This window comes from Vicugna pacos, chromosome 22, assembly GCF_048564905.1.
Source record: "Vicugna pacos chromosome 22, VicPac4, whole genome shotgun sequence".
NCBI lineage: Eukaryota > Metazoa > Chordata > Mammalia > Artiodactyla > Camelidae > Vicugna > Vicugna pacos.
The window spans coordinates 32278625-32303051 of NC_133008.1; the positions used below are offsets into that span (position 1 = coordinate 32278625).

The 24427-nt window shown below is 60.0% G+C and overlaps 2 protein-coding genes across 6 annotated transcripts in view; both read right to left on the reverse strand.

Moving 5' to 3' along the window:
• Positions 1 to 2703: 2703 nt before the first annotated feature.
• WDR18 (WD repeat domain 18) lies at positions 2704 to 9207 on the reverse strand. The gene is made up of 10 exons (XM_006206440.4): positions 8680 to 9207; positions 7567 to 7677; positions 6025 to 6158; positions 5686 to 5827; positions 5048 to 5191; positions 4889 to 4953; positions 4666 to 4790; positions 4295 to 4461; positions 3337 to 3405; positions 2704 to 3147 (listed from the first exon to the last, which is right to left on the reverse strand). The coding sequence occupies exons 1-10, from the start codon at positions 8920 to 8922 to the stop codon at positions 3016 to 3018; spliced, it is 1332 nt and encodes a 443-aa protein (XP_006206502.2). The 5' UTR covers positions 8923 to 9207; the 3' UTR covers positions 2704 to 3015.
• Positions 9208 to 12934: 3727 nt separating this feature from the next.
• ARID3A (AT-rich interaction domain 3A) overlaps positions 12935 to 24427 on the reverse strand; it is a 35098-nt gene continuing 23605 nt past the window's right edge. For all 5 annotated transcript variants that reach the window (XM_072948138.1, XM_072948139.1, XM_072948136.1 and 2 more), the window contains 6 exons: positions 24093 to 24165; positions 20509 to 20692; positions 20130 to 20377; positions 17969 to 18250; positions 16835 to 16933; positions 12935 to 16484 (listed from right to left, as the gene is read on the reverse strand). In XM_072948138.1, coding sequence (XP_072804239.1) covers positions 16303 to 16484; positions 16835 to 16933; positions 17969 to 18250; positions 20130 to 20377; positions 20509 to 20692; positions 24093 to 24165 — 1068 coding nt within the window. In that variant the 3' untranslated portion in view covers positions 12935 to 16302. The remainder of the gene's footprint in view (positions 16485 to 16834; positions 16934 to 17968; positions 18251 to 20129; positions 20378 to 20508; positions 20693 to 24092; positions 24166 to 24427) is intronic.

Sequence of the window (24427 nt, forward strand, 5' to 3'; positions counted from 1 at the left end):
TTTAACCTCCCAGCTACCATGCAGATTAAACAAGGAGTCACAGGAAAGGCTTTTTTCTTAATTACGGTAAAATACACATAACGTAAGATTCACCAGTTTAACCATTTGTAAGTGCACCTCAATGGCATTATGCACTTTCTTCTTGCTGTGTGACCCTCCTCACCATCATCTCCAGGACTTTCTCATCTTCCCAAACTGAATCTCTGTCTCCACGAAACACCGACTCCCCGCTGCTCCCCCAGCACTGGCCCCACCGCCTCCTTCCTGTCTCTATGACACAGATTTCTCCGTGGTCCTCCTGTAAAATCAGACAGTATTTATCCTCTGTGGCTGGTTCTCACCGAGCACTGTGTTCTTGAAGTCTGTCCACGTGGTAGCGAGTGTCAGTGCGTTTCTCTTTTTCCTGGCTGAATAAAACCTGCTGTTGAGGACAGACCACGTGGTGTTTACCCATCACCTGTCCATGGACACTTGGGTTGCTTCTGCCTTTTGGCTGTTGTGAATCGGTTGCTGAGGCAACAGGCGTACAAACATCTCTTGCTTTTCCTTCTTTGGGGTGTGTACCCAGGGGCAGGACTGCTGGAGCATATACTGATTCCACCTGTAATTTCTTGAAGACCCTGCAGACTACTTGCCACAGAAGCAGCGCCTTTTCCTGTTCCCGCCAGCCGTGTGAGAGGGCTGAACACCTCTCTCTACCTACTCCCGACACTTGTTTTGTCTTTTGAGATAACAGCTGTCCTGGTGGGTTTGAGGTGCAGCTCTCTATGGTCTACACATACAAGCAGCACATGGCTGTCATCTGTGAACACTGGGTGCTGTGGGTGCATCTGCCCCTCTGCCAGTGATGCCTCAGGACTCAGACTGTGCTTCCAGGGAACATGCACGGAGACTTGTGCAGACGGGACGGTAAGGGCACCACATGCTGCGTGGCATGCCCTGTCACACACTCGCTCTGCTGCATGCCAGCACCTGAAGGCTCCTCGCAGGCCCAGGTGTGTGTCCCATTACAGATAAGGATACCAGGTGTCCAGAGCAGGTGGGGCTTGTCTGAGGCCACCTGGGGTTTCAGAAACGGCAAAATCTGCAGGCTCTGCCCCTCACCGCCCACCCCCATCCTCTGCAACCAGCAAGTGGCTGAGGCTGCGAGGCCTGTGTCTGTGGCCGGGAAACGGGCACCCTTCCAGGCCCACATGAACAGGAAGCAGGGGCAGGGGGTGTGGAGGCCAGATGCATGTCAGTAGGAGGCTCTCCCTGCTGGGCAGGGCCGCTCCTTGGGCCCACAGGAACCATGAGCACCGGCCCCCTGCCCCAGCCACAGGGCAGGGTGGACACACCAGGAAGCACCCCCAGGAGCTGAGTGGGCAGCTGAGGGCCCAGAGCCACGCTGGGGGTCTGACACTGGGACTCCTTGAGGGGTGGGGGGGTTCAGGGGCAGTGGGAACAGCAGCCCTGTCCCCACTCCAGGGAAGAATCCAGGCCCAGAGGAGGCCAACAGCCCAGCTCACCCCACTCCCCTCCTCCGCAGGCTCCTGGCTGGGAGTGGAAGCAGATGCCAAGAGCAATCCCAGGACCTCTAGAACCTGCACCTCCTTCCAAGTCACTTAACCACGGATGAGAGCAGACAGCTGAGGGCGCAGGGGTCGGGGTGGTGTGGCCAGGTGGACGGCCACCAGCCAGAGGCACAGCACCAGGGGCGGGGAGGGACCCTCACCAGGGTCAGGGCCTGGGGGCGAGGGGCCTGGGTAGGTGAGGTGGCCCTTGGCCCCTGGGGAGCCTCAGCTAACCCAGCTGCCCTCCCCACCTTCTGGATGCTCTGGACCGAGCTGGCCCAGACCACAGACGGTGCTCTGCGGAAGAGGACGTAGCTCCAAGACCCAGCTCTGTGGTGACGAGCTGCCACAAGACCATCCCCCACTGGCCGCCAGGAGCCCCCAGGAGCCCCAGGCCTACAGCCACCTCAGTCTGTGTTTGGTGGGTTAACGGGGACTCCATGAGCCAGTAGAACCCATTACGTGGCATCTATAGGTAACCCCCGTCTAGCTTCCTGAGCACAGTGGGCTGGGGGTGGGTGCAGAGGGACACCCCTGGGACATGGCGCCACCCCAGCCACCCTGCTGCAGCACAGCCAGGCCACTGGGGAGGGTGCAGAGTCCCAGGAGGGGATGCCCACTAGCCTAAAAACACGAACTCAGTGCTGGCCCCCAGCTGATTATGGGACCCGCTAAGTCACATGGATTTTTCTGGGCCATTAAGCAGGCTGTGACTTGAGGGCAGCTTTCTGGAAGGTTCCACTGGCAGCCTTGGGACTCCCATGTCTGGGCTGGGCTCCAGGTGCTGGCTGGCAGCTCGTGGTGTCCCTGTCTCCCTTAGGCAGTGAGAATACCTGACCCCCTTGGGCCCTTGACACCGAGAACGTCCTGTTCAAGTTGAGGGGGCACGTGATCCCCTGGGGGAACCCTGGCCCCAAACCAGCTGCCACCCCAGAGACGGCTGCCCTGACCCACGTTGAGGGGGGCCCTCAGGTGGCCCCAGAGGGCTGGAACCAGTATGACTACACTGCTCTCTGTGTATCATTCCTGCGCCTGGTGACCTCGGCCTGCAGCTGGCGGGCTGCCCCTGGCCTGCCCCAAGGACCGCCCACGCCTCTCAGTTGTGCAAAGGCACCCAGGCGGCAAGTGAGTGAAAACGTGAGAAGCAGGATTCTCACACCAGATTTAAAACTCGGGCTGTGACGGCTCCGGTAAAATTCGTGGAGGCAGGTCCCTCCACGAGGGTCCCGGGCACACAGGGGCCGAGGAGAGGATTTCAAACAGAACAGCACCAGCGCGACAGACAGGAGAGGTCACGACAGGGCAGTGGGTCAACGAGGACCACGACCCTGGGGGGAGATGAAAATCCCCAAAGACAGGAACGTGGCAGAAGACGGCTCCGGCCTGGGGCTCCGCTGGTCTCGCGGGGATGCCCAGCTGGAATCCCCCACGGTGCAGCGGGGTGCGGCGGGGCGCGGCGCGCTCACTTGGCGGGGCGCGTGATGATGCGCGTGGAGAAGTCGAACAGGTCGCGGTTGATCTTGCGCAGGTTGCGCACCTCATCCTCCAGCTCGGTGACGCGAACCCGCAGCTGGTCTTGGCCGCCCAGCACGCTCTAGGGGAGGGGCGTGGAGGGGCGGGGCGTGGGCTCAGAGTGGAGGCTTGCGTCAGGGCCGCGGTCCCCACCGCCCGGGACGGAGGGCGGGGCGCCGGCGTCTTCTCTCAGTGAACAGCCCCGCCCCTGCCGGCGCCGGCCCCACCCCTCCACCTTGGGGCCCCTCCCCTCCCGCTTCGCCCCTCCCACCTTCTCCATCGTGTTGCACATCACCGCGTGCAGCTGCTCCGCCCGCTCCACGTAGCTGGGCTCCGACCCCTGAAACACCAGAGGCGGCATCAGCGGCCACGCGCATCCTCCCAGTTAGTGCGGGCCGCAGTCCTGCCGCCCGCTGACTGATGGGAGATGAGGCTCCGAGAGGGGTTACCGGGTGCCTGGCTGGTGTGACACTATCCAGGCCCATGGCTTCATCACCACGCCTGGCCGGAAGCCACGTGCCCAGTCTCCTCAAACCTGCTTCCCTCTCCAGCATACTGCCCTAGGCCCAGGGGCAGGGGAGGCTCAAGACCACATGCAGGGGCTTGGAGACAAGCCGCCTCAAGGGATGTGCAGAAACATCCTCAAGGACAGATGACTGGTGGTCAGGTCGTGCCTCCAGCCTGTAGGGAGGGCTGCCCACCCAGCGAGGTGGCTGCAGCCGAGAGGCTGTTGGCCTCCTGCTGGGCACTGTCCAGGCACGCTGCCCTCAGCCAGCAGCTTGGCGCACGCAGAGCCAAATTTCACACCGTACGGAGGGGCCTAGACAACCCCATGGCTCAGAAACAGTGGACAGATCATGGCCTTAGTGGGCAAGGCCAGCCCCGCGGAGGCTGGGGAGGGGACCCAGACCAGGAGGGGCAGGAGGGCTGCGCGTGCAGCCTGCTGCCCAGCTGGACACGTACAGCCTCCAGGCTCCGGCGCCCTCCTGTGACAGCCCCTGGGTGCGGCCCGCCCCCTCTCCGTAAGGTTCTGGTGTTTCCTGAGGTCAGGGCTGGGCACCAGGTTGACCTCAACTACAAGATCAGAGGAGCCTGCTCACTGAGGGTGTTCATGGGGGGTCCCAGTCAGGACCCCGACCGACCCCGAGGGAACACAGCAACACGGTGGAGGCCCAGCCAGGGTGGGGCCCTGAGGCCTGGCCACCTGCTGGGGGATAAGGGGGCCATACCTGCTGGTGGAGGCCCAGGCGCAGCGTGAAGCCCCCGCGGTGCAGCTCGTCCCCGTGCTCGGCACCCAGCAGGTGCTTGTTGAAGCGGGGCAGGGGCAGGCCGGGCCTGAAGTCGGAGCTGAGCATGCTGACCGGCGCCAGCATGATGGAGGCGTTGGTCACAGGGCCTGTGGCGGGCAGGTGTCGGTTGGGACCCACCCTCAGCCCCGCCTGTACCCAGGCTCACCAGCCCCCAACTCCTCAAGTGCCCACCAGGCCTGGGGCCCTGACTCCCCACCCATGTCAGCCCCCGGGGCCCAGACCAGTAAAGCCTCATGGGCTCAGGACCTCTTGGGGGAGCTGGGGGTACCGGAGGGGCTGCCCATGCCCACCTTTGAGGGTCACTGTCCTGAGGCACTGCTGGCTCTGCACATCCCAGAGGCGCACGGTTTCATCGTGGGAGCCTGAGAGTAGCAGGCTGCCGTCCGTGGACACCGACAGGCAGGTCACCTGATTCCTGGGGACACACAGGCCCTGGGAGGGCAGCACCAGGGACTCCAACCCAGAAGTGGGAGAATGGGGCCCCCATTCCTCCCGTCGACCCAGTCCCCGCACCTGTGCCCTCTGAACACCTTCCCGCTCTCCTGCTCTGGCTGGAAGCTCTTCTCTCTCTGCCCGGGCTGCAGAGGCCAGGAGAGCCGGTGAGCCAAAGGCAGGGCGGCTCCTCAGCCCAAGCCTGGGCCCCCCTCCAACCAGCTGCCCTCGGACACTCACCCAGGTGCAGAGGTCGACCTGGAAGATGGAGCCATCGCTGCCACCACAGAACATATGATGCTCGGCCAGGTCCATGGTCACGGCCATGATGCCCACGTCAAAGAGCACGGACAGCAGCAGCTCACCTGATGAGACTTCCCACAGCTGGGGGTGGGTGGGGCGGGAGTGCTGGTCTAAGAGCTGGGCAGCCTGGCTGGGGGGCTCTGGACCCCGTGAGGGCCTCAGTTGGGAGCTGTCACCAAGGGAGTCTCAGGGGCTAAGGGCCCCGGTTCCCAGGCTGGGACCCCTTAAGGCCTCCTGCTTTAGCCACTGTCAGCCCCTAGGCCACCATCCAGTCAGCCCCGGACCACCCCCAGCCATGGACAAAGACCTGAGGACTCGGCCACCCTCAAATTCCCTGAGGTTTGGCTGGGAGCTGCCCGCCGGGCACAGTGGCCAAGTGGGAATTTCCAAGCTGACACAGGGCTGGACTGTCCACCCTCTGGACGTCCTTGAGGCCAGAAGCATCAGGGGGATTAAGAGCTGTCTGGAGCAGCCAGCCTGGGGGAGGAGGCAATGTTCTGGCTCCCGCAGGCCAGCAACCCGCCAGCCGCCAGGCTTGGCTCACAGGCCCACTGGAGGCAGGGGCAGAGTCCTACCTTTACTGTCTGGTCCAGCGATGCAGTGGCCACCCGGGCCAGGGGTCCCCCAAAACCGCAGTGCAGGTCTGTGATGGGGAGGGTGTGGCGAGACCAGACATGCCGGGGGGCGGGGGTCCTGGAGGGGTCTGCCTGCAGCACACTTCCGGGGGCAGGGGGGCGGACCTCAGCAGGGAGGGCAGCCCACATCTCTACATTCCACCCGGCTCCAAGCAGGCCCTGCCCTCCTTACAACAGCCAGCCTGACCTGGAGCCCCTTCCCCCGGGCCCTGGCATGGCCTTTCTGCGGAGCAGGCTCCTGGCCCCCTGGTCGGAGGCCTCGGCCAGCCAGGACTCTACCTGCAGAGGCTCCACACCAGCACCAGGCAGTCCTTGCCCCCCGAGAGGAAGTGGCTGCTGTCCCCCGTGAACTGCAGGCACGAGACATCCTGGTAGTGGCGGCTCAGGATAACCAGAAGGTTCCCCGTGGAGACCTGGGGGAGGGGCGCCCGGGTCAGAGCAAGAAAGGGGTACAGCCCCTGGCCCCCAGCCGCAGGTCACAGGGAGCCCTGTGAGGAGAGCGCCCCAACCCCACCTGGCCAGGGCACTGTGTATGTGGCCGACGGCGCCTGAGATGGGCAGGGGGGCCGGCTGGGCTGAGCCCCTCCGGTCCTGCCCACACCTGCTCCCACCTTGCCCCCAACGAGGTGATGCTGGTGGTAGTGTAACTGCGGCCCCCAGGGAAGGTGTGGGCGAGGCGACAAGGCCAAGGGGGCAGCAGGGGACGGAGCAGGTCCCTTCAGGATGGGCTGGCCCGGACCGCAGGCAGCTCCTTGTGACAACTCAGTCACAGCAGGAAGTCACCATCTTCAGGGCTAGCAGGAGGGAGGGGGAGGGGTGCCTCATGCTGCGAAACCCTGGGAGCTGGGTCTGCAGCAGAGAAGGCACCTGTGGCAGGGACACTGGGGAAGGGCTGTGGTGGTGGTAGTGGTGGTGGTGCTGATGGAGGCACGATGCTGCTGTGGGTTGAATCGTGTCCCCTAGATACCCCAGTCCACGTCCCGACCCCCAGAACCTGTGACCTCACTTGAACACAGTCTTTGGAAATGTAATCAACTCAGACGAAGTGAGCAGTGTCTTTATAGGAAGGAAATCTGAACACAGACTCACACTTGCTCACTCGGCAGAGAGAAGGGCAGAAAGCCAACAGAGGCAGATACAGGAGCCAGGCGGGCTGGGCTGAAAGCCCTCAGCCTGAGCAACTGTCTCCGGTCGGCCGTGTAGGGCGCCCCCTTGTGGTCACAGCTCATGCTGGCCAGGAATTTTCCTAGAGCCAGGGCAGCGGGACGCAGCTTCCACAGGAGAAGACAGACACAGACTGTCCTCCACCAGGGAGGGGCAACCCCCTTAGGTGTCTACTGACAGTGGAAGACTGATTTCTGCCCACACCCCCAGCACCAGCCGGACAGCAAGCAAGAGAGGATCTCTACCACGATGGGCACCTGAGGAAAGTCTCTCCTGAGACTTTCTCTCCCTGCGCTGGGGCAACTGCTCCCTAGTTTGAGAATGACACACTGAGGTTTGAGAGCCCCGGGGTGAGATCACAAAGCTCCCCACGTGTCTGCAGGCCTCTTGACAATCCACAGAGAACACTTGGTTCTCTTTGCCAACCTCTAGGGGAGCCAAGAAGGCCATTTTGCAGGGACGGCCGAGGTCGGGAAAGGCAGAACGTGGTCATGGCTTCATTCTCTGGCCTCGGATCCTGCACTATCCCAGCAGGCGGAGATGTGAGCTCCAACCAGGCATAACAGGCTATCAGTGACAACCCGGTTAGTGGTCTAACCCAGTGGCTTGCCCACAGGCTGGACCCCCCAACCCCCAGCCCTGTGCTCTTATGCTCACCTCCCACAGGTATATACTCTCTGAGATCCCTGCCAGGACGTAGAGGCCGCTGGGCGATGTGGTCAGACAGGTCACAGGTCCGGGGCACATGATCTTTTGCTGAAGCTGGTCCTAGAGGCATAAGAAGCCTGAGTTTTACGCTGAACGGGGGAGCCAGAGGGCAGCGAGGAGAGCGGGAGGGGTGCCCAGGCAGCTGTACCTCCAGGACAACTAGAAAGAGGAGTGAGGGTGGAGTGGTTTGAGCAAATCCACAGTTCAGCAAGGAGGGATTTGCTCCAGCTCCGGCTCTGCAGGGCAGAAGTGGAGGAGGCGGCCTGCGGATTCTCATTAAAAGCAGGACGGTGCCTGTCTGCCTGGGGGCCAGAGGAGCCCTCTGAGTGAGAGGGTGGGCAAGGCACTGAGGGCCCAGTAGGGCCCACTGGTCCCTCGGCTTTTGCCCCAGTCCTGTCTCTTCCAAAGTCTGGCCTTGGACCTTGAGCCTCAGTTTCCAAATCTCTAACATGGAACAACTCAGGTTTGTGTGTGGACCACACCAGACAGAGCCAGAACACAGAGCCTGCCCCAAGAGATGTCTGCTGCCAAAGACAGGTGGCGAGCAGCCAAAGGGGCTGCACTTCTGCGTTTCTGTAAGAGGAGAAACCATGCGCCCTGGTGGCAAAAGGTAGCGTCTTTTTGGAGGGGATAAATGCATTAAGTCTCCCGGGCTACCATTGAACGGGCTCCCCCAGGCCTTGGACCTTCACCGTCTAAGCCCACGATACCCACGGCATTCCAACTGTAAACTCTTTCCAATTAAATTTCCCGCGCAACGGACCAGGTCCAGTGCAAGGCCCCCAAAGGACACCCCCCCACCCTCATTGTGCGCGTGCGCAAGGCTGGCAGCCCAGAGGCCCGCCCCCCACTCCCCCTAGTCGCAGCCCACCCTCAGCTGCGCGCGTGCGCCTCCCTCCTGCAAAAAAAGCCCCCAGACCCGCGCGTGCGCAGAGCACCCTGAGATTCCCCATTCCCCACCCCAGTTCAGGGCCCGTGCAGCCCCCACCGCCCCTTCCCCCGACCCCAGTCTCGGGCGCCCAGCACACGCAGCCAACGGCGCCGGGTTGAGTGCCGCTGCACCTTTCTCTGCAGCTCCCAGGCGCTAATGTAGTTCTTGCCTAGCTGCGCCGCCAGCAGGTACTCGCCATTGAGCAGCGCAAGGCCGCGAGGCCCGGCCTGGCCGCCGCGGTACGTGAGCAGGTTGGCGCCAGAGTGCAGCTCCCACACGACGCAGCTCCACAGCTGGGCCGTCGAGTCCGTACACACGGCCACCTCCATGGGCGCCGCCATCTTGCCTTCTCCACCTCGCCGGACGTGCGTCATCACCAGCGAGACGCGGGCGACTCCGCCCTGCAGGCTAGAGCGGCGCCCACGTTACATCGCTCTTGGCAGCCGGCCGAGCCGCGCGAGCGCGCGTGCCTCAGGGAAGGGGGCCGCCCTGTAAATTAGGCTGGGTTTTGGGTTTCTTTTACCCCTGCTCCGCGGAGACTCAAAGAGCGCAGCAGCTGGTTAGAGACCTTGGGAGGAGACCTGTTTCAAAAAAAAGGTGGAGAAACCAAGGCCCAGGGTGCCCTGAGAGCAGTTAGCTTCAAAGCCTGGACGTCTGGCTTGGCCATTTCCGTTGGGCGCTTTTGGCCAAGTACTTAACCTCTCAAATTATCATCATCATCATCATCGTCATCATCAATCATCATCATCATCATCATCATTATTAACGTGCAGATACTAAGTACCGACCTTACAGGCCCAAATGAGACACTGCACTTTAAACACGACCACGCACCTAACAACACATCTAGCTGGCGTTCAGCAGTAATTAGATGCAATTAGATGCTTACTCATGGGTTCACCGTCGGCCTCCCCTTGGACCCTACTTTTCTGGGGGCCGCAAATCCACATTTTTATTTCAGCAACTTGGTGCAGGTCAAACAAGTCGCAAGCTCTGTCTGAGGAGCTCCTAACCTCGTGTTGCAGCTGCCGGCCGCAGGCCGCGTCTAAAAACAGTGCATTTTAAAATGTAGAATTAGTTGTCAACCTTTGAAAAGGGAGAATTCGCTTTCAAGTCCAGATCTCATGGCCGTCCTAGGAGGCGTCCCCACAAGCAATTCTAGGGGCACTGAATACGGAGAGCGCTCAAAACCTCCCAGAGTGGGACGTGGATGATGGGTCCCCTAATACCGCTGTGCGATCCAGGAGAGGATGGTGGAGAGGAGAGAAGGGAACAGCATGAGCAGAGAACGGCGCCCAGAGCCTGGGGGTCCGCAGCTCTAGCCCCGGCCGCCAGGTGGCAGGCTCGAGCCACCGACCTGGAGGCCAGGCCGGTTTGCTCCCAGCTCTGGGGCCTCAGCAAGCAGCAGCTACCGGGAGGGAGGGGGGCTACGGGGGATCTGCCTGACCTGGGCGTCGGGAAGAGGTGCTTCCCAGAGCAGGTGTGGCTCCAGCGGGAACCAACACTTGAAAAGGAAGAGGGGCAGAGGTGCGTGCCCAGACAGATCATGGACGGGGAGCTGGACAAGGAGACCTGGATTTTATTTTATCCCAGGGGTAGGGGAGGCACATGACACTGAAAAATGTTTATAAACTGGGGAGAGCTAGGTGCCTAAGCCTCCAGCAGCTGCCAAAAGTAGAAACTGAGGCAGGGACCATTGAGTCCAAAAACAGATTGGAGCCAGAACCAACTGTTCCTGATTTCCACCCCCAGAATTGGCTGATGCGCCCTCCCCAGTTCCTCAGTTGATTTTTCAAATGTGAATAAGAAAAATGAAACACTTTGAATGATAATTTACATTTTTCAGATACCATTTCCCCCCCACCCAAGCCACACCTTTCTTTGAATCCTGAATCCTCCGCCTTCTGTGGAACCCCATTTGAGAACAGGCACACTGTGTGGCTCCTATGGGTGGACTGAGGCAGCCTTCTCCTAACCACCAACTCAGGGCTCGAACCTGGCACTTCTGAGCACTGGGGCAGAGGCACTGTGCCTCAGTTTCCCCATGTGCAAACTGACTGCGGGATTCGAGCCCTGGGTCTGTGTACTTGTCTGGGGAGGTCTGGCTGGAAGTTCCCAAACAGCCAGGTTCCAGGACATGGGGTGGGCCCAGCAGGTGTGGGTTACAGGAGGACCAGTTGTGCAAATGGAGGTGCAGCCCCAAGAGTGGAACGGGGTGCTGCTGGTGGCCGTTCGGGCGGGGGCAGGGGTGGGCTGGGCTCTGGGGGCAGGCCAGCTGGGCTGCAGCCTAGGTCCCTCCTGGCTTCTCCCTCCTCTCCTCCCCTCCCCCTTCTCCCCTCCCCAGGGACCCAGCTCAGCCAGGCTGCTGTGTGAGGTCAGAGGTCACCCCACCCCCAGCCTGGTTCCGGAATGAGGACAGACCAGTTGTGTCAGAAGGGCAGGGCGAAAGCCACGCTTTGGGGGCCTCTCGGACCACCCAGTTGCCAGACCTCCTTGGTGCCTGCGTGGCGCCTGCCTGGTCCCAGACCCAGTAAATCCAAGGCCAGGAGGGCGGCAGGAGCAGGAGGGGAAACCGAGGCACAGAGGGCCCCACCGCCTCTGGGTCCATGCCCCACTTTCTTCATCCCCTCCACATTTATTGAGCACCTCCTGTTTGCTGGCACAGGGTGCACACTGCCCCATCTCACACCCTGTGCACAAGGGGCCCCACCAACAAACCCAGCAGCCTCAGCCTCCGTGGGGTCCCCGGTGAGCTGGGGAGTCTAGGTGACTCAGGTGAAAGCCCTCTTCTCTCCCGGGTCCTCTCATCCAGACCTGCGGCTCTGCCTGGCTCCTGCAGCTCTGTTGATCGTGTTTGGAATGCCACCTCCTGGGATGTTCCCCGGGCTTCCGAACAAGCAGAGAAGGAGGCCCAGGCGGTGGGAGACTCTGCGGGGCTCTGGGAGGCTGGGGAGGAGGTGGGGCCTGAGCCCTCCCTCCTCCTCCCAGAGGCTGTGTGACCTGAGGGCCTCTTCAGCAGAGGAATGAAGACGCTGGACTGGCCAATCCAGTTTGCCAAAAGACCTTTTTATTAAAAAAAAACATGACTTTAGTTCCCTGGAGGTGAGGGGCAGGGGGCTGAGAGGCAGGTGGGTTGACTTCTGTCCTCTGACCTCCCCGGCCCCCCAGGCCCACAGAGGCTGGGCCCACGTGGATGGGCCGCAGGGAGGCATGTGCCCCAGGAGAGTGAGTTTTTTCTCCTCTCTCAGTGCAGACCTGGGGACTGAGCCAGGCAGGAGGGACCGGCTCAGGCCAGCCGTGGCCAGAGCAGGTAGCAGGGGAGCTAGGTGGCAGGAAGCTGGGCCTGCCCACTGCCCCATCGGCCACGCTGATCTTGAGCCCGTCACGTCCGCGGGGTGGGGGCTGGCGAGAAGTGGACGGATGTGGATTGGAACCCGTGGAATCTCTTCCAGTTGAAATCCTGTGGTGCTGTCCTGCTGTTGGAGGCTGAGAGCATGGGGCTTCCCTTCCATGTGTGCTGAGCCCAGGGGTCGCAAACTGCCCCTTGTTCTGGTTTCTTTGGGGCCACATGTCAAGTGTGAAAATGGGACTGAATCACAGGGGGAAGGTTCAGGGGACAGGGTAGCCCCCATCGGGGCACAGACTGCAGGAGCTGCTCCCAGTGGCCGAGGGGGAGCTCTATGGGTTCACCCAAAGAAGGCCAGTGTCCCGCAGCATCCGTTAACTGGCGGCTGAGACGTGGGTGTGATTCCCCAGAGCATGTGTAAAGGCCCAGAGGCAGGCCCGGGGGTGGCCTCCTTGAAGAACCAAAATGAAGCCAGCAATGAGGGGCAGGGGCAGGCAACATGCCCTAGGACTTGGTCAGACAACCCTGGAGCCACCCTGGCATCAGAACCCTGAGGATGGGAGGCCTAGACTAGGGGACCAGGGAACAGGCTGGGACCCTGGCCCTGCCACGCCTGGGTCCTCCCCAAACCCCTAGAAGGACCATGCATCAGACCCGCATCGAGGCACTAATGGCTACACCTGCCCACTTTAAAGAGGGTGACGTTGAGGGGGAGGGAGGGGCGTCTCGGACACCACTTAGCTTGGGTCTTCCAGCACGGCTGACATCTGGGTGCTTGTTCTCTGCGGGGGCCGTCCCGGGCACTATGGGGTGTGGAGCAGCCTCCCTGGCCCTACCCCCTTGGTGCCAGCCAGGTGTCCCCCACTTCCTCGTGACAACCACAGATGTCCCTGGACATGGCCCAGTGTCCCCTGAGGGACACAGTCCCCACTGGAGGACCTCTGGGTCAGGCCCTGGCCTTCTGCCACCAGAACCCAGGGTTAGGGTGGGGTGACATTCAAAGCAAGCAACACAGGAGACATTTTCTGTTAAAAGTCAGAAGTGTTTTGTCTTGTTTTAATATTTCATCAGCTTTACAGGATTACAATTGTCTTAAATATTTCTGAAGTTTAAATACAATCTGCATAATAATGTTATAAAATGTAAACTCTCAGTGTTCTTTTAAATTTCAAAATCACACCTTTTTTTTTTTTTTGGTCTTTTTTTTTTTCTCCCTTTTAATACCTGAATGTTCTGCAAAAACTGAAATAAATTGTCACAGGCTGCCTGGCCGCGACCAGGGCGGGACAGGCTGGGCCCAGCCAGAGGTAGAGAGTAGTTTGACATCTTTTTATTGGAAGGTTTTCTTTTTTTTCCCTTTAACCTGAGTTCAGGCGTGGTCCCCACGCCGGCTGACAAACCCCAGAGAAACTGAAATTTCACATGTCAGGAATGAAAGGCTGAAATTCGTGTTTGTCAAGAAAAAAATCCAAAAGCAAAATTAAGGAAAAGAAAAAAAAAAAGGATGGTAGTGGGCAAAATAGCTAACAGTGTGAAAAGTGACTGTACAAACGCACAACTATTACAAACCAACCCGCCACCCCGTGCCCCGTCCCATCCCCCCCAGCCAGACCGCTACAGCCCTGCGCAGGTTTAGAGGTCACGAGGAAGGCTCTAGAGGCAGCCCGTCCAGGAGCATCTCCAGAGCAGGGGAGCCCCTGGGAGCCCTGCTCCATCCTGAGTCAGGGGTCCCCACCCTCGCCTTTTTGCTAAGCCCCACCCATTCCGCAAACAACAGTGCTCGGCCCCCGGCCCCACCTCAATTTCCATAAGGGGGGGCTGAACTGCACCCCAGAAACCCCCACCAACAGGAGGTGGCGGTGGGGTTGGGATTGCGGGGGCAGGGGCGCTGACGGGGGCGCCCCGCCCGAGGCAAGGCCGCCTGGAGGCCAAGCTCCCACCTGACCCCAGAGCCCCCAGCGTTGCCACCCCTTCAGGCCCCCCTCGAGGGCCCACGCCCCCAACCGCCCCCTTACAACCAACAGCACCGCACAGCAGGCACACCCTGAGAGTTCGATCCAGGAGGCCCAGTGCCCACAGGACACGACATGATCCCCCGACGCCCATGGGCATAGCGCGCGCGCGCGCGCGCGCGCGCGCACACGCACACACACACACACACACACACACACACACACACACACACACACACACACACACACACACACACACACACACACACACACACACACACACACACACACACACACACACACACACACACACACACACACACACACACACACACACACACACACACACACACACCGAGGCAGGCGGGCCCCCAGGCTCTGCCCAGGACGGGTGCTTGCTGAAGCCCTGCTGCCGGGAGGGGTAGGGGCAGCCGAGCATGGGTTTTGGCATCAAGAGTCAGACCTGAGGTAGAAAGAAGCTCACAGCAGACACCCCCAGCGCCATGCGGGGGGCAGCGCCCACACTCCCTCCATCCGTCAGGTCGGGGGACAGAAGAGGGAGAAGAGGGGATGGGGGTGGCCAGATTGTGTCTGGGGACAGAAGGATCCCCTCCCACAACGATTGTGCCGCTGCAGCGGAAGATTGGGAGGGGAGAACCTTCCAGAAGAAAAAGCAAGAGGAAAGCCCGTGCACAGCCCCGCCCCCAGCCCCACCGAAGGCCGGGCACCAGCGACCCTGAGACACACCGAGAAAGGGGCAAGGGGCTAGGGGCTCCCTCCCAAAGACACACTGCAGCCCCACAGGAAGGCAAGCCCGTGCAAGACCCACGGGCTGAGGACCAACCCCGAGGTCTCCAAGGCACCCGGATGATACCGGGGTGGGGAGGCGGGAGGCTGCCCAGAAGGGGCCCTGCTCCTCCCGGCCTCGTTAGGCTGGGCTCCCTGGGCCCAATTAGAGATGCCAGGCTCACCCTGGGAACCTGAGTTAGCCCCCCTCCCCCAACGCCTCCAGTTCCCCTGCGACCCGGAGGGCAGGTCAGCCAGAAAGTCCCCAGACCTCACCTAGGCTTGGGACAGACGGGCAGCTCTGCTGGCGGGGGGGCACCATCACCGGCCCCGGACTGAATGCCCTGCCCAGCTGTACAGCTGCACCCACCCTCCACCCTATGCCCACCGTCTGACCTGGGGGTCCTGGAGGGAGGGGCACCGCCCTTTCTCCGCCTCTATCTAGCTCCTTTAGTTACTGCAGGGCGCTGTGGCTCCCAGCAGCTGCAGAGTTAAGGAGACGAGAATGGGGGGTGTTCGGGGTGCCATGGCCCCAAAAACCTCGCCCTGAGCTAAGGCCGGCTCACCCCTGTCCCCCAGGATCGACAGTCTCCAAAAGCAGCCCTTTCAGGCCAGAGCCCCCAAGCCGATTCATCCCTGAGACAGGAGCTGGGGGCTGACAGGCGGAGCCCCTCCCAGCACGTTCTCTTCTGAGTTAAGACTTGCTTGCCAGAGACAAGTATGGCGATGCACCATCTACCGCTCAGCATTCCTACCCCATTCCCGCTGACCCCTGGCATGCACCCCCACCCTGGCCTGGCCCACAGCACCTGAGTTCATTGGTTCTGCTGGCTATAGCCCAGGGATCCAGTGTCCTGCGCCCACCAGCTGCCCACTGCACCACAGGAAACGCAAAAACGAACCCAAATCAGTCATGGGAAAAATAAAAAGGGTGTTACCTTTTTTTTTTTTTTTGCTTTTTCAAGTCCAGTTTCCCTGAATGAACACAAATATATAGATATATATATCCTTTTTCTAGGTTTGATTCCTCCCCCAAGAATAAAATAGAATATTTACAAAACAAAACCCCCAACCTCTTAAAAACCCTATAGAGTTTGAATTCCTGCTATTTCTTAAAAAACAAACAAACAAAAAAACAAAGTTCCCGAAAGCAACAAGAAAAAAATTTCAGCTGATCTTGGCTCAGGGGTTTCATTCAACACAAGGAGCTGGCTGTGGTGACTGTGTGATGAACAGAAAGAAAACAAACAAACAGATAAAAATGAAAAAACACAGTGCAGGGATGTATGAGGTAAAGAGGATCTGCCTTATGCTGCAACTGGTCCAAATCAGAAACCACACACCAGCCCATGTGGGTCCACCAGGGCTGCATGAAAGCCCTGGGAAACGTCTTTCTCTTTTCCAATTTCTTTTGCTGTTTTCACAATTCATCTCTCTGCATGTCCAAAACCTGAGTAATTCAAGTGTTCCTTGGTTTTCCCCTGCTTTATTAAATTTTCTTTATATATATATATATGTATATATATATTTCTTTCCTTTTTGGCGTTAGCTGTGGCTCCTCTGTGGAGAGCTCCCCTCCCCACCCGTATCTCCCGCCATCCCGGCCCCTGCTCGGCCCACCTCGACCCCCTGCCCGGTCTGGCGGGCTTCCAGGGTGGGGAGTGTTGCGGTTAAGGCAATGAGTTGTTTGAGGTAGAAGTCGTGGGTGTTGTAGACAGCCCCGCTGGCCCGGCCTGGCCGCCTGCGCCGCCGCCGCCGCTGGTCCCACTGTTTCCTCCCCGGCTGCAGCCACTTCCGCCTTTGCTAGGAGCTGACGGTGGTGTGGAGGCCGGCGGCTGTGCGAACAGCACTCCTGGTGCAAGGACAGGAGGAGAGACAAGTCACGGAGAATTGAAAAGATTGTGTGACAGGATTCCAGAGCACTGACCCCCTGCAAAGTCCCCCCCGGACCTCCTGCGGTCATCACAGCAACCGAGCTGCTCTGTGTCGACAGCGCCATCTGGTGTCTGATTACTTTTTTTTCCAGAAGGACTATGGAGACTTCACTTGCAATAGGACACAACACACGATACGTATTTCTGAGCACCGGGCCCAGTACAGGACGCAGACTCGGGTCTCATGAGAGCCAAGCAGGCCACGACCAGGGGCAACCAGGACTCTGGGGAGACTGGTAAGGTGGGCACGGGGGCTGGGTGGTCTCACCTGTGTACATGACTCCGTTAATCTCTACTGACATGCTAATGCTGCTGCTGCCATTGGTGCTGGCCAGGCTTGCAGCCGAGTCCGGGCGACTCTCGGAGGCTGCAGGAAGAAGCAAAACCTCCGTTTGTAGTCACGAAGCCATCGGTCCAACGATCTGCATCATGCAGGTCAACCCCGCCAGATGTGACACATCACAAAGCTACCGACTGGCTCTATCCCCAGCCCACAGACACTCAATAAACGCTTGCTTAATATGAATGTAGTCATCTAAAACTTGCTTTTTAAAAAATATTTTGTAACAGTTTTGGGGGGGATGTCATTAGGTTTTATTCATTGATTTATTTTAATGGAGGTACTGGGATTGAACCAGGACCTCGTGCACGCTGAGCTTGCAAGCTACCACTGAGCTGCACCCTCCCCCTGAAACTTGCCGTTTTCATGATTACATCTTATGTGATGTCCGCACACCCAAATCACCTTGTTCTTCTTTATGGCCATGAGGCGTTCCAGTCGTGACTGGCTCACCCCCTACTGTCAGACACGCGGGTGGCCTTGCACAAGCGATTGCAGAGAGCACCCTCCCACACGCACTTCCACCTGCACTAGCTCTGCTCCTGGTACTGGGCACAGTCACCCAGGCCCAGGGCAAGCACATTTTCTGTTTTTTTTTTTTAAAGACTTTTTTTTTTTCCACAAAAACCTTTGGAGGGGTGATTAGGAGTTTGTTTACTTTCACAGAGGTCCTGGCGATCCGACCCAGGGCCTCCAGCCTGCCCAGCACGTGCTCTGCCACTGAGCTGCACTCTCCCTCGAGGTGTTCTGTCTTGAAAAGAGATTGCCAGTTTGTCACCTCCTTACACACCCACCAGCAGGACGCCCCCATCCTGACCAACTCTTGGTATTATCAGACTCTGATGGGTAGGAGCCAGTATCTGCCCGTTCACTTGCAGATCCCCTGCCAGATGGAGGGGATTCTCTTCCTAAGAATCTCCTGGTCACTGCTGCCCATGTCTTCCCTGGCCTGCTTGCCTTTCCTTCTTATTGCTCTGTAGACGCACTTTGCATGTGTTGGCTGTGAGGCCCTTATCCTGTTCCACATGCAGGAAGCACAGGGGCTGTGAGCTGCGGTGCTACCTTGGCTGCTGATCCGGATGCTCATGGGCAGCTGGGCCGTCATGGCCAGCAGGTTCTGCTGCAGTGCACGCTGCACGAGCCGCTGCTGCTCCTCCGCCACCAGGGCCATCTTCTTCTCAGGAGGCTCCCCGGACTCCAGCTTCTCCCGGAGCTGCTCCAGGGCAGCTGCCTGCGCCGCCACAGCCGCCTGGGCTGCTACCGCCTGGGCCGCCACCACGGGGTGGCCCGCCAGGGGGACCGGCAGGCGGCCGGCAACCGCGATGGGGACGGCTGCGTCCTCCTCTAGACAGGAGAGAGGAGGGGTTGGTGGCCAGAAGGGAACAGAGGTGGCCCAGTCCCTGCCTTCTACCCAAGGTAAGAACACCTCCACGGATGGGGCGCTCACCCCCTCTCCAGGCAAGGGGATGCACTTCTCAGCAGACACAGGTGCCAGACCTTTTCTAACGTCGGGCTTGTATCAGACACCATCGTAACAGTAATACAGGTCATGACAACGCTAGTATAACGGTACCACGGCACTACTTAGACACCAGTACCTCCATCTCACTGCTAAAGAAACTGAGGCTCAGAGAGAGCGGGTAACTTCCTTAAGGTCAGGGAGCTGGAGAGAGGCTGAGCCGGCACTGGAACTCATGCGGCCCAGCTCCAGAACCAGCCCCTAACCATTCCGCTGTCATGCAGCTGGAACAAATGTCCCCATTGCTCCCAACCACCGATCCCACTGAGACCGGCTGTCTCTTATTCTCCCGCCTCTTCCACCTGTGTCTGTCCCATTGCCCGGTGCTGCCTCTCCATGCTGGGTCCCCACGCCGACTTTTGCAGCTGCACTCCTCCCGCAGTGTCCGCAGCTCTCCCTGCTGGTCTCAGCTGAAAGGCCACCTCCTCAGGAGCCCACTGGGACTCGCTCCAGCAGGTCAGAACCCTCTCTCCCATCCCCCAGTTTTCCCCAGCTCCACCACAGGGCCTTGCGTATGGTGGTGCCTAATAACATCCCCAGGTATCGCTGGAACCCCCCAAGGCTAGGGGGTGGACTGAGGCCCACAGAGGAGCAAAGGAGCTGACAATAGACCCATTCACCTCCGATCTGGCCAGCCCCAAATTTTCAGGGTCCTGTGAGGATCATCTCGGATCCCCAGACCAAGCCTGGGAATTAGGGGGTCACGGCCCATGTAGATGAGAAACAGGAACTCGGGATAGGTGCGGCAGCCTGCTTGAGGCTGCGCCCCAACATGTGCTGCTGGTGCTTCCGTGTTAGGAAAGATTCAGAGGCTTGGCAGGAGAAAAGACTGTGATCGACTGGTGATGTCTGCCATGGATGGGGACTAGGGTTGGGGGTGCTCTCTGTCAGGTAGCTGTAAACCCAGGCCTTATGTCGGCTAGGCATTTTACACACTGAAGTCTCCCCAACCACTCTACAGAGAAGGTGTAATTTCCTGGACTTTAACTGTAAGGAAAGCTGGGCTCAGAAAGGGGCAGCCAGCTGCCCAGGGGCACTGAGCAATAGCCCCAGAGACAGTTAAAGGGTCAGTCTGATTGACAGACCCATGCTACCCTCTTGGTATCTGCTGGAACAGTGCATTAAGGATTCTACAGCTCACAGGGGAAAAAAATACAGTGATCAACTAGTAATGTCTGTCATGTGCAAGGGGCTAGAAAACATAAGAGCAACTAAAAGCAGCAGCCACAGACAGAAGACTGGGCCACTGCTACAACGAATGATTAGCAATGCCTGCCGGGGGATCTGAAATAGATGCAGTGCTAAACTAATAATGTCTGCTTCAGTGTAGACTGGGAAAACAGCAATCAACTAGTAATGTCTGCCATGGACACAGGAAGGGAAAACTGCTTGATCTGCAATGTTTGCTTTGGCATCAAACTGGGGGGAAAACCTATTGATACGTGATGTCTACCAAAGGCACACATTTAGGGAAAATAAATTGGTTAGTGATGTCAGCCTGCTGTGGGGCTGGGAAGATGGCCATTGATTAGTGATGTCTGCCACAGGCATAGCACTGAAAGTTTGGCCGCCCTCTTCCACACCAACTCTGAGGGTTATCATTCCGGTTACCCAGAGAAGAGAAAGGCGGCTCCTTCGCCCTGGGGCCAAACTGCCAGGCTGAAGCTGATCGAGGCCAGGCCCCAGGACCCGTACTGCCCTCACCTTTCTTGATCTTGGGGGCTGGGGTGATGGAGCTGCCGTTGGTGCTGGCGGCCAGGCCCAGGGAGGACACGGGCAGCTTGGGCGAGGAGAGCATGCTGTGGGCCCCGCCCGGCGAGTAGGCGAACAGGGAGCCGCCGAAGCTCTGGCGCCGGCCCTCCCGTCGGTTGCTGTCGATGGCCGCCTGCAGCTCGTTGGGGCTGCTGAGGCCACGCTTCTCACACTCGTAGGGATACAGGTACTTCATGTACCTGCGGGCGGGGGCGGGGGCAAGATGGCACCGGGGATGCTGCTGGGATCCGCAAAGCTCCCTTCCCCACCACACATCCCCAACCGGGAAGCACTTGGCAGCTGCCCGAGCCAGCCGCTGCTGGGCACTCACTGGGTCCGCAGGGTGAAGGCAGCGCTGGTGATGGACGTGGGCAGGTTGAGGCCCTTGGTGATCTCACGCCATAGCTTCTTGTTGATGACCTCCACCAGGCCGCCCTTCTCCGTCACCAGCACGTACAGCATGAACAGGTCGAGTACCTGCTTGGCCATGATGGGGATGCGGTTCACGGGCGTCCCTGCGGGGAGGGGCGTGGGTGCGGGTCAGGTCGGGTACCGTTGCCCGGGGCCCCTCGGTACTGCCAAGGTGGGGCGGGTCCCTCTCTGGGGGCCATCCTGGGCAGCGTGGGGGGTGGAGCAGCCTCCCAGCCCCACCCACTGGACGCCAGCAGCCGCTGGTCATGACAACCACCGATGCCCCAGATGATGCCCCTGTCCCCTGGGCTCAGGGTCAACCAGGTGAGACCCCTGCTTGGGAGAGCCCTGAAGAGGCAGCTCTGCCTCAGCTTCCCCATCAGTGAGCTGGGCTCACGCTGATCTCACCCTAGGGGAGGGGGAAGGTGCTTTGTGCCAACCTGGCCCCCCCCCTCCCAGCAGGAGAAACATAGCGTTTGTTATTCCTGCAAAACCAGGACAGCTGCCAAAAAACTCTGCTGTGTTCCCAGAGGCCTGCTCCCTCCAGGCCCCCGAGGGGTTTGCAGTAGGGGAGGGAGGGCTTGGTTAATCCACTTCGCAGCTGAGAGAGTGGGGAGGTGGGCCAGCCCAGGGAGGGAGGCTCCTCCCAGCAGACAGGCCTGCCCCCTCTCCCACCCACCCTGATGCTCCAAGCCTCTACACAGACGCTCCTAGCCTCAGCTCTCAGCTCAGCCTGCCAGCCACCTGCCTGGCCGCGCGTGGAGAAGCCCCCGTTTAAACCTCCCTCCCTGGCAGTGAAACTCCAGGTTTACTGTCTGTGCCCCAGACCACTGTCCTGCCAACATGGGGTCCCTGGTGCCCAGCCTGGCAAACAGCAGGCGTCCAGTAAGCAACAAGGGAGGCTGATGGGCCCATATCCCAGCCTGAGGGGCACACCTGCCACTCCTGCAGAGATGGCAAAAAGGAGACCCCAGCACGGGGTCTGCTGGAGAAATGACCATCTTGAGTGAGGGGCCGGCTCCCTGCCCCTGGCCTGGACGATGCCCTGTACCCGGGCCCCTGGTTCCTGGTTCCCCCTGAAGCCGGACATCCCGGAACCACCTCCTGCCACCTTGGCTGCTTCCGGGCCCTTCCCAGGTTGCAAAATCCCCAACCAACGAAGATAGCTTGGAGAGGATAGAGGAAGATAGGCCTGACCCCTACCTTACCCACTTCATTTTTCAGCCCAAGAAGGGAGAGCTAAAGGCATCACCGAGTGTCAGCAGCACACTCGGCCCCAGGAGAAGCACCCACAGCGCCCGCCCAGCCAGCCCACCCAGGACATGGGTTCAGGCTCTGCGCTGGGAAAAAGAATAGAAGGAATCACACCAAAGGTCCTCCTGGGACCCTGCCCTGGCTCTGCAGCAGGCAGGGCCTGGGCGGATGTTTATAGAAGGAGCGGGGGCTGGGAGAGCACAGAGAGGCACTGATAGAGGAAGGGTGGAGAGGGTGTCTGAGACGTAGGAGGGTGGGGTGCAGGCAGGACACCCCCCTCCACTCCCAGCCCCCAGGGAGGGCGTCACGGAGACGTAGGAGGGCGGGTGCAGGCAGGACCCCCCCTCCACTCCCAGCCCCCAGGGAGGGCGTCACGGAGACGTAGGAGGGCGGGTGCAGGCAGGACCCCCTCCTCCACTCCCAGCCCCCAGGGAACTCTGAGTGATGCCCAGTTGGAGGCTTTCCGCTCTGTCATGTGGGGAGAAAACTGCTTTCCCTTTGGAGGACAGGGGAAGGGGCTTGTGGAGTGCATGACACGGTGTCCAGACTCTCAGCCCCAGTGCCCCCATCCCAGTTACAGAAGGGGGAGTTTGAAAGGATAGCAGAGAAGAGAGGGCCTTGGAGTTGGGTTTTGAGGGATGCATAGGAGTTTGTTATAGCTGCCCTCCAGGAGCACATGGCTTGGTAAGGGAGACAGTGCTGGACACAGACCCATGAAGCCCTGTGTGGCCAAGGGGGCCCCATGGTGGGGGGTCGGGGAGCAGGGGGCTCAGCAGGTGTGAGCGGGATGATAAAGGGCCGTGGGGGATCTGACCACACAGGGGTGGGAGGTGGGGGTGGCACGTCTGGCCGAGCTGGGCTGGGCTGGGCGATAACAGGAGGCCCCCCCAGGACTGGTCTGGCCTCCTCCACCCCCAGCACAGGAGGGGTTAACGTGGAGGCTGAAGCCCCCTCCCCTTTCATCTCCTTCCCTTCCGGCCTGGGCCTGGCTGGGCCAGTGTTTACAGAAGCTGCTAGCAGGGAGGGGCAGGCAGAGGCCCTGGACAAAGAAGCCGCCAGCCTGGCCCCTGCAAACCCCCTGCAACAGCCAGTAGACCCTGTAGCCCCCAAACCCCACCCCTTCCTGCCTCTGTGGCTCTGAGGCCGGGTCCCCTGTCCCTTCTCCGGGCCTCAGTTTCCTTCCCTCAACAGCTGGGACTGTAATGATGAGTGTGGAGGCGTCAGGGAAATGGGCCTCACCCTGCAGTGTGTGTGCCTAGGACCCCTGAGTGGCTGGCGAGGACAGACCCGAGGACTGTCCTGCTGTCCTCTCTGGGCCTGGCTTGCACCGAATGCCCCTGGACACCCACCCAGACCAGTCCCTGCTCCTCATGCCTGGCCTCTGTCCCGGGTCTCCTCACTGTCCTCAAGGCCACATCTGACATCTGCCTCACCCTGGACCCTGCGGGGGGGGGGGGGGTAGGGGGTTGGGGACAGAGGTGGCTCTGGCCTAGTACACTGTCGGTGCTTAATAACTGTGGCCCCAGACAACAAGGTCCCACTGTACAGCACAGGGAACTAATGACCTATGGTGGAAAAGAACATGACAAGGCGTATGTATCTACATACGTATGGCTGAATCCCTATGCTGTGCGCCAGAAACTAACACAAAGTTGTAAACCAGCCGTACTTCAATAAAAACAAACAACTGTGGCCCCAGCACGTCCAGGGCTGGGAGCAGGGGAGGCGCCGGGGCCCGAACCTCCCCCCAGCAGCTGCAGAAACGCCAGTCTCTGGCCCGCGGGGAAGCTTCCGCCCTGCTGCCCCGATGCCCACCTGCTGGCCTGGGAATCCAACCCTGTTCCCCAGACACAGGTGTCCCAGTGTTCTGGCCATTGGGGATCCTGGGAGGCAGAACTCCATCTCACCCCTGTCTCAGCAGCGAGGGAGGGAGCCTGGACTGTCAGCTCTGGGCTGGGACCCTGGGACCCCACCGCTACCCAAGGATTTACCCCTTAGAGTCTCACAGCTATGCCTCCCCCATCAGACCCGCAGGACTGGGCCGTGTCTCACCCATCAGACCCGCAGGGCTGAGCTGTGTCTCCTCTGTCAGATACTCACGGCAGGGCCGTGTCTGCCCACCTCATATATCTCTTGGATGCCTCCAGCCATAAGGAACTCGCTCACTGCCCCGCTGACACACCTGCCCGGGGCTGTGGTCAGCAGGACCCCCTCCCGCATGTTCATTCCTGGTGGGCGGGCAGGCCTCACCTCGCTTCTGCATGAAGCTGAACAAGTCATCCAGGAACTCCTTCCTCTTGGGGTCCCCATCCAGTTCGTAGAGCTGCAAGGGCAGGGAGGGGATGGGTTAGTTGGCGCGAGTTTGGGGTGGGTACCACATCCACATCTCAAGCAGAGTCAACCGACAGGGCAGGGGCAGTCCCGGCCCCAGTGCCCCTGGCCACTGCCAGAGTCCAGACATCCCCCGAACCCCCGCTGAGCAGACAGTGAGCCTGCCCCCGCCTTCAGTTGAGGACACCTGTCCTGGGGCAGCCATAACAGCTGACCACATGCTCAGATTTCTTCTCTCACGGTCTGGTGACCAG